Source organism: Tachysurus fulvidraco, chromosome 21 (genome assembly GCF_022655615.1).
Source record: "Tachysurus fulvidraco isolate hzauxx_2018 chromosome 21, HZAU_PFXX_2.0, whole genome shotgun sequence".
Lineage (NCBI taxonomy): Eukaryota > Metazoa > Chordata > Actinopteri > Siluriformes > Bagridae > Tachysurus > Tachysurus fulvidraco.
This window is the reverse complement of record NC_062538.1, coordinates 13,751,865-13,760,747: the sequence shown is the minus strand read 5'-3', so window position 1 is coordinate 13,760,747 and position 8,883 is coordinate 13,751,865. Positions and strand designations below refer to the sequence as shown.

Here is an 8,883-nt window from a genome sequence, read left to right as displayed (position 1 = left end):
TCTTGCTGCATGATGAATTTGACTGGGTGCATTTCTCTATAAATTCACAGACAGGATGCTTCATTGCTACCATACTTTTACCATTAGTACCATGTTGCTAACATTACGAGTTACATTAAAGATGAAATATTCTTTCTTTCTTCACAAATTGGCCTTGTCTTGAATCTTTTTAATCTTGACTCCAAAGCTTAATGCTGATCAGTGTTTTTTCTTTTTTTGAAATATTGATTATGATGGTGAGAGGTGTGTCTTTACAGCTGTCACAATGATTCTGTCTTCAATTGCTGCTGTTTTCCTAGTTTGGTTGTTTTACATTAATGAGTTCCTTATATTTCAGGACATTCCAGATTGTTGTATTAGCTATGCCCAATATTTATGCAGTGGCTTTGATAAAATTTTCCCTGTTTCTCCCATAGACAGCTTTTTAGTCTTCATTGCAGTTTATCTTGTCTCCATGAGCTAAAAACTAAGAGTAAACATTTAGATATAATAATTGATTAAACAATCAATCTAACAGGGTACAATTGATATAAATTAATTCTGGGAAACAGAATGCAATAAACATTAGCATACATTAGCAGTAAACTTTAGTTACATCTCCTCGGGCCTCAACTATAATGTTGAATTATGAATTATTGTCTGATTGCAATTTGAGGTTTCTAAGAGGTAAATCGATGGGAGGATTAACAGAGGGTGAGGTGAATAATTGCAGAGCATGCACAGGATATTTTAACTTCAGAATGCATTAAAATTTTCAGTTTTTGTCTTTTAAATAAATTTATTTTAATTTCTTCATTTATTGAACTTGTTTCCTCTGGACTTTAATTTTCATCTGGCTCAACTGTCCCATCAGACATTCTTGGCTATAAATATATGTAAAAAATATCCTCTAAATGATTATTTAGATGAGTATCTAGAGGATTCTTAGGAGCCTATAATCAAGGTAATGTGCTAATCTTTCAAAGATCTCTGAGGTTGCAGGGTTAATTTCTTTCTATGTTATTTCTCTGTTTATTAATTAATGCGTTCTTCAATAATGGTAAGCTATGATTTTCAATTAAAGAGCTATTTCCTCAGTGATTTCCCTTTTTTTTTTTTACTGAAATTCATATCTTGTGTAGCATACGTTACACTATTATAGTAATGATTGAAATAAAGGTTTCATACTATACTTATCAATATAGCCTATGCTGATATCTAAACAATATTGCACAGAACAGGAAGGAGGTATGGTAGGCTAAACTGAAAAAAAACTTGGTGCAGCTTTTAGCACTTTTTGTGCTGAAAAGGAAAAGTTATGCTAAACAGGTACACCGTATTACAATAAGGAATCTGGTATGATTCAGTAGTAAACATGAGCATCAATCACTTACTTTCACAAAAAATATTTTCAAAGAAGTCAAAGATTTTCCCCTAGCCTTTAAAGTGTATGAAAGCAGCCCAATATGTGAGTGCAACATAAAATACCATGTTGTGTGTTTTGAACCATCTGCCACCACAAACAATGTTTATGTAGATTTCTTTGCTGCATTGGTGGCCTTAGTGATGAAAGATGAAAAAAATACAGATAAATTTATGTGGGTGGAAATAATAAGTCTTTGGCAGGTTAACATCTTATGGCAATTATGAAACCCAGAATTGTAGACAGACTGGGCTCCTTAGTTCTGGGCACTGATTGTTTTAGATTTTTTGCATTTACTTATGAATTTAGAGGCTTTATTTTTCATATACACATTCATATGTTTTCATCGACCATGTGGTTGCTGGTGCCTGCCAAGTTGGCTTGACTACTTTAGAAACTGCTGTTTTCATTGATTTTCACACACAACAGTCTAGAGTTTACACAGGAAGGTGTGAAAAACAAAAAAATCCACTGAGTAGCAGGTGATGGAGGCTTCTGTGTGACCTCGATATGGCCAAAGTCACTAAAATGTGGACCTGTATTTGCATAATTGTATGCATACACATGATTTCAGATAGCTGATTCGATAATTGCATAAATCTATACAGGTTTTCCTAAAAAATTGGTTAGAGAGTGTATGTTCCATTGAACTCTAGGAAACAATAGCAAACAGGGCAAATAAAGACTCAGAATGGTACATTAATGCTGGAATTAATCCACTTCAAACCTGAAGCCAACAGTTATTTGTTAACTGAATTGTGGTTACAGATGCAGGTGTGTAACTTAACTGCCATAAGAGTGCTCTAGGACAAGTAGAGATCTAGAAAACAGGAAATGGTGTCAGATACATCAGCTGTCAGATACGTCTGCAGCTTTTAACCCCATGTATTTATTGTCAACACCATACAATGAGCAAAGATTAATGTGTTAATATATTATATTAAGTAAGATATTAACATGGGTCTCATGTTAACACTGACCTTATTACTGTAGGATGAACTAGGATGTGGTCATGCATCTAACTGAAACCTGGTATAATGCTCTATGTGCTAATCTGTAAGGCACCCACTGCTATGTAATAAAACAATACTCAAAGTGGTCACTGTAGTGTGCTAATCATGTTTGTGTACATGAAAATAAGAATATTTCTTTACAAAATATGTGGTATAGTCCAAAATATTTTAGGTTGATTTTTTTGATCATACTATTCAAAAAAGAATTATATAGACCCGGTTTCAACTGCTATTTTATGGTTCATTGTGTTCTTATTGATTCTATTTATTTTGTTTTTATTGTTGTTTTACTGGAAAGCACCTTGTGCTCCTTTTGGCAGTTGTAAGGTGCTCTATAAATAAAATTTGATTGATTGATTGATTGATTGATATCAACATGGTCATCTTTAGCAAATCAGCTTTCAGGAGGTAGTTTGCAGAACTATCACTGAACAATGAATATATGTAGTTTATTATAATTTATATAGTTTACAACAGTCTATAGTCTGTAAAAGCACCTAGGGTGTTATAATAGATCAAATATTGTGTTTATTTATTACAAATTTGCCACAATGCTTTTTAGTAGATATCTTAAAATAGGTGCATCCCATTTTCCTGAGTTACAAAACATGACAACTTAGTATAAAAATTCTGTATTTAGAAGTTTGAAACATAGCTTCCGTGCTTTATCATTCGACTGAACCTATGAAAAATCTATTTTACTATTTTAATGTGTTTTTTCCCCTGGGGTAGTGAATTAAAAAAGTGATTGCCACAGTGTGAGAGAATTTATCCTCAGATGAGAATACTGTAGCAATACAACTTCAACAATAAAAATAGTCCGGCAGGATACTTGGTGCTTTTTTTTTTATTTATTTACTGTGCTGTACAACATTGAACACACATAATTACAATAATTTACAGTTTACAGGACACTGACAAACACAGGGCTGCACAATGCCGATTCTAAAGGAATGAAACTAAGAAAACCATAATGCAAATAATGTACAAACAAAATGCAAAACAAACAAACAAACAAACAATAAAAAAAACTACAAAGAGTTTGCTGTTCAATGTTTTTGCACAAATAGCAAAGAAATACGTGCCATGGCACGTAACAATTGCTATTTATACATTTTATTGAAAATGATATAAATGTATCAATTATCAATTCAAGTAAATTTTTTCATTGCATAGATAATATATTTAATACAGACTTTGTTATACCTGAACCATCTTATCCATAAGATGAAAGATTTTAAGTAAACCCCATACAAGAAGAGGATGTCTTTTGAGGTCTGCATGATAAAAGGAAGAGTCTGAACATTAAATCGATGTTTCAATCAATAGAACCATGTTATGAAGATTAAAGAGAAAAGGTGTCGGCAGTGTGCTAATAGCACACTAGGTCTTACTTTAATTGATTTGAAGACAAATATAATAGAAGAGGGAAGTATAACACACATGTGGATGAAGGTGAAGGATGAGCCACTGAAGATCTTTAGAAAGTATTCTATCCACCTTAGAGGTGCCATTGATCTTTTAATCCACCATGGTTACATTTTAAGTACATCAACGCTCACTTGAGTGTGATACTCTTTTCAGATAAATTTCAGGTGGCAATATTGTAAGGCAAAGTATTATATTAAATCATTTAATTTAATAATGTCTGCTCAGGAATGAATATTATTTAAATATCAGTTAATTAGCTGCTGATGTGCCAATAAACCAGATGATTAGGTCTGTTCCATCATATTATAATGGTCCAACATGATTCTATCGCCACAGCGGATCACGTGGTCCACATATTAGATTTGCCACAGGTTTTATGCCAGATGCCCTTCCTGACGCAAACCTCCCATTTTTATCCGGGCTTTGGTCCTGCACTGAGAGATAACTCTTCAGTGGCTGGGTTTATCTTTGCACAGGAATCAACCCTGGGCCACTGCAATGAGAGCATAGGATCCTGACGCTGGACCACCGGGGGGCGATTCAATAAATGCAATTTCTTCTAAGAATTGATGGACATATTTAGAATGTAGTTTGTAGTATTATGTTCATAATACTTCATAAGTGAGTTTCTTGAAAAAGCCAACATTCCACATCTGATATCTACGTCTTTGGCTGTGTCAGAGGCAAAAAGAATTTGGGCTGAAGTATTCAGTGCCATCAGTGTTCATAAGAGGAGTGGTGGATGTTAAAAACCTTGTGCTCCTCCACCTTCTGTTTGAGGATGCCCCACAGATGCTCAATAGGGTTTAGGTCTGAAGGGTTTAGGTACGCTATAGTATACTAGGTATACAATTATAAAGAGTTATATTTATACGAAACTGACAAAAAATATAAATGTATACAATATACATAAAAAATATGACTGATAATCGTCCCTGATAATCGTCGACTGATAATTTACTTTAACTTCATTGTTTTTAATCTCTGTAATTAACAGAAATAACACTTGGCATTTGGCATAATATATATCTTTGTGGTGATTCAAAGTCACCTTTTGGCTTTTTCAGCTAATAGGAAATTATTGGGATATCGATCGTGTTGACTTTGCTTTTTTTATGACTGTCTACAGAAAGTAGTATTGAATAAAGTATTTTATAAAAAGAATTTAAAAAAAAAATTAAAACATTCATTGATAATTATTCAGTCATTGCGAATTTTGCAGTAATTACAAATTTGAGTTGTCTTGGATGTGTCTATATGAGTTTTGTACATTTTGTTTTTTGCATTTTGCATTTTTTGCACTTCCTCAGCGCAATTTTTCTCCCTCTCAAAATGATGCCACAGATTTTCATTTGGATTTAAGTCAGAACTTTGACCATTTAATTTTGGAATTTCAAAACACAAATACAAAATATTGATAAATACTGAGAAATAGACTTTTGGGTAACTAGAAACAATAAATATCATTTATTCAATCATATATTAAATATCACAACAAATATAATTTATCATATATATATATATATATATATATATATATATATATATATATATATATATATATATATATATATATATATATATATATATTTACAATATTCAACATTTCCTGACCTGGTAGACCTTCTGCAGGATGTTCAATCTTTGCAAAAAAAATAGTAGGATCAGGTGTGGGTGCAGAGTGTGTTTAAACGTACCCATCTTGTTATGTCTGCAGTGTCTTTGATGTCCTCCAAACTTCCAGCTAGATGGCTTTTATTTTCTCCCTCAGAAATTCCAAATCACTTCCAGATTGTGGCACAACTGACAGCATGGACTTGTTTTTACTCAGAGCAGGCAGCAGTAAAATACCTCTCTAGTTTTTCATGCATTATTTGAGCAATACTTTGGCCCAAATAATTATTGAATGAAACCAAAACATTGTTCAAATTTATAAACAAAGGATTTTGTTAAGGATTTTCATGGATCCATTGCAAATTTACGGTTCAAGTAGTGATCTTTGTCCAAAAATAAGAAAAAAATTAACAAGATAAATACATACAGAGGTGTTAAAGCCAGCTTAAGAATTTTTTTAGCTAGTCTCACTTTGACTTAGTTTAAAATAATTCTATACACAGTGTGTGTAAGCAACTGTCTGTCTCACCAGAAAATATTGTGGCATTTTATTTAGGGTCACACAAAACAGTTTCCAAACAGGTTCACAATTTATATATTCTGCATGTTTTGTCACCATCTTTATATTGCTGTTTGAACAAATGTGGGCAGCTTTGAAAGCTGATAAGTTTTTCTCCACCAACTGTAATATTACTGTCCACACAAATGATGATAAGATTAAATCCTGTTTGTAATTTTATACTCTTTAATATGTATGGATTTGCATAACATTTTGGTGGCAACAAATAAATCAGTTAGGAGATATGCATCTTCAGAGCACAGCCATGAGAAGCTTCTTATTTTATTTAACACACTCAGTCTGGCTTCATCAAAGGATGAAACCTATTCACAAAATATTGTTGTTTTCCCTTGTGGTGGAAAGTGGGAGTGAGCAAATAATTCATGTGTAATATGTCAATGCTCAAATAAGAGATTAAAGACATGACTCTCAAAGCAGCCCTTGGTTTCCAAAAGACCTCTAATTTCCTCTTCAAAACGCTACATGTTTAAAACCAAAAGGATATATTACAATGTACTGTGTTTCATCTGTAATGTGAGTGAATTGACAAAGTGGCACATGGTGGACAGTGAAATGGGGCCATCATTAATTTCCAGTTTCAGTTTTTATTTTATTTTTTGCTTTTTCTGGTTTTCTTGTTCAAAAACATTTAGATAAAAGCAGATTATATTTTGTGGAAGATTTTGCTTGGTAGCAATGTATTTGAAAATCTGCTTTGAGTCGACATGGACCAAAAATGAACTATTATAGTTTCTGTGGGCCCTGACATAAACATGTTAAACATGTCTGATGTTTTAACACCAGTAAAGGGAAAAAAGTGCTGAACAAGGGAAAACACTCATAGCTGGTCATTTTGTTAATATTAAGTAACAAACTCAAGGCATGCACAATTGCAAATATATAGACCTACTAATAATTCAAAAAGAACATTTGTTTTTCTACTGTATATATACTCATGGATAGATATGTTTTAAAGAAGATGTAAGTTGTTCTCTCTATAATAATTAATGGTCTCTCTCTCTCTCCCTCTCTCTCTCTCTCTCTCTCTCTCTCTCTCTCTCTCTCTCTCTCTCTCTGTCTGTCTTTCTGTCTCTCTCTCTCTCTGTATATGTAAATGAAGGCTAACAAAGTGGCAGTTGTTCAGCAGCCTCATGGGATGCACCCACTTACATCACTTCTACCATACAGCAATGAACACTTCAACCCCAGTCCTTCTCATCTGACATCAGATATGAGCCAAAAAACAGGTATGTATGTGAGTTATCATTTGTGATGATGCAACATCTCTTAAAGGGATTTTAATTTCTGGGTTTTCAATATATTCTACTCACATTCAAAGGAGAAATTAATAGCTGTTTCACATAGCCACCTCAGTTGACATTGGAAGAGTTAATGGTAACAATTTGATTTTCAGCTTTAAAATTGTTAAAATTGGCAACGGGAATTGAAAAACAGCAGAACCGTAAACACATCAAAAGCTTGCCTAGATATGTGAAGATGTTTAAAATTAATCCATTCACATTCCACACGCAAGTACATAGCTATTAGAATGACAGTCACCTACAAAAAAAAATAACTCTTATACACAGTTGTCTCTAACCGACATGCAGAAACTTGAATATCATATACATACAGTATAGCCTAGCTCGATCTTATAATTACACAAGAAAAATAAAAAAAATTGGAGTTAGGTCATTAATTATGACATATATTGATTCAGGCAATAATTAAACTACAAACCTTAGATACTTTTAGGCAGATAAGAGGACATTGGCTAAGGCACAAAAAGAAAAGATCTTCTACATTTACATTTACAGCATTTGTCAGACGACCTTATCCAGAGCGACGTACATAAGTGCTTAAATCTCTGACATTGGATATATTAACTCTGGTTCACTTGGTTACATACTTAAGATAACATGGGTTTAAGACATTGTTCAAAGTTACAATGAAAAAGTGTCAAAGGTTCTGTTTATATATATATATATATATATATATATATATATATATATATATGTATATATATATAAATATATATCACTATATATATATATATATATATATATATATATATATATATATATATATGTATATATATATATATATATAAATATATATATATATATATATATATGCAAAAGATAGGGAAAGAAGTGCTAGTTGAAGTGTTTCCTGAATAAGTACCGGCGTTTGAAAATAGCCAGTGACTCAGCTGTCCGGACCTCTAGGGGAAGTTCCTTCCACCACCTTGGTGCCAGAACAGAGAAGAGTCTTGTAGTATACTTGCCTCTTACCCTGAGAGATGGTGGAACCAGTCGAGCAGTGCTGGTAGATCAGAGGGTGCGGAGTGCAGTGTGAGGAGTATTGAGGGCTTTGAGGTAAGAGGGAGCTGGTCCATTTTTGGCTTTGTAGGCCAGCATCAGTGTTTTGAATCTGATGCGTGCAGCTACTGGAAGCCAGTGGAGGGATCGCAGCAGTGGGGTGGTATGTGAGAACTTTGGCAGGTTGAAAACAAACCATGCAGCTGCATTTTGGATCATTTGCAGAGGACAGATTGCGTTCATAGGTAGACATGTCAGCAGTGCATTGCAGTAATCCAGTCTAGAAATGACAAGAGACTGAACAAGTACCTGAGCAGCCTGTGTGGACAAAAATGACTAAATCCTTCTAATGTTGTAGAGAAGAAACCGTCATGAGCGAGTCACATTAGCAACATGATAGGAAAAGGACAGTTGATTGTCCATGGTTACCCCAAGGTTGTGAGCTGTGGCTAAAGGGGAGATCAGATCGTTGTGCAAAGGATATAGCAAGGACCTGTCATGACCTGGGGATGAATCACCTGGGATGAACAGCAGTTCAGTTTT

The 8,883-nt window shown here is 33.6% G+C and overlaps 1 protein-coding gene across 23 annotated transcripts in view; it reads left to right on the top strand.

Moving 5' to 3' along the window:
• The window catches only part of tcf7 (transcription factor 7), a 65,061-nt gene that overhangs the window by 9,496 nt on the left and 46,682 nt on the right, over nt 1-8,883 (top strand). For all 23 annotated transcript variants that reach the window (XR_007138965.1, XR_007138968.1, XR_007138967.1 and 20 more), the window contains exon 4: nt 7,140-7,266. Coding sequence is in view for 18 of the 23 variants with exons in the window: in XM_047805587.1 (XP_047661543.1) it covers nt 7,140-7,266 (127 nt within the window). In the remaining 5 variants the exon portion in view is untranslated. The remainder of the gene's footprint in view (nt 1-7,139; nt 7,267-8,883) is intronic.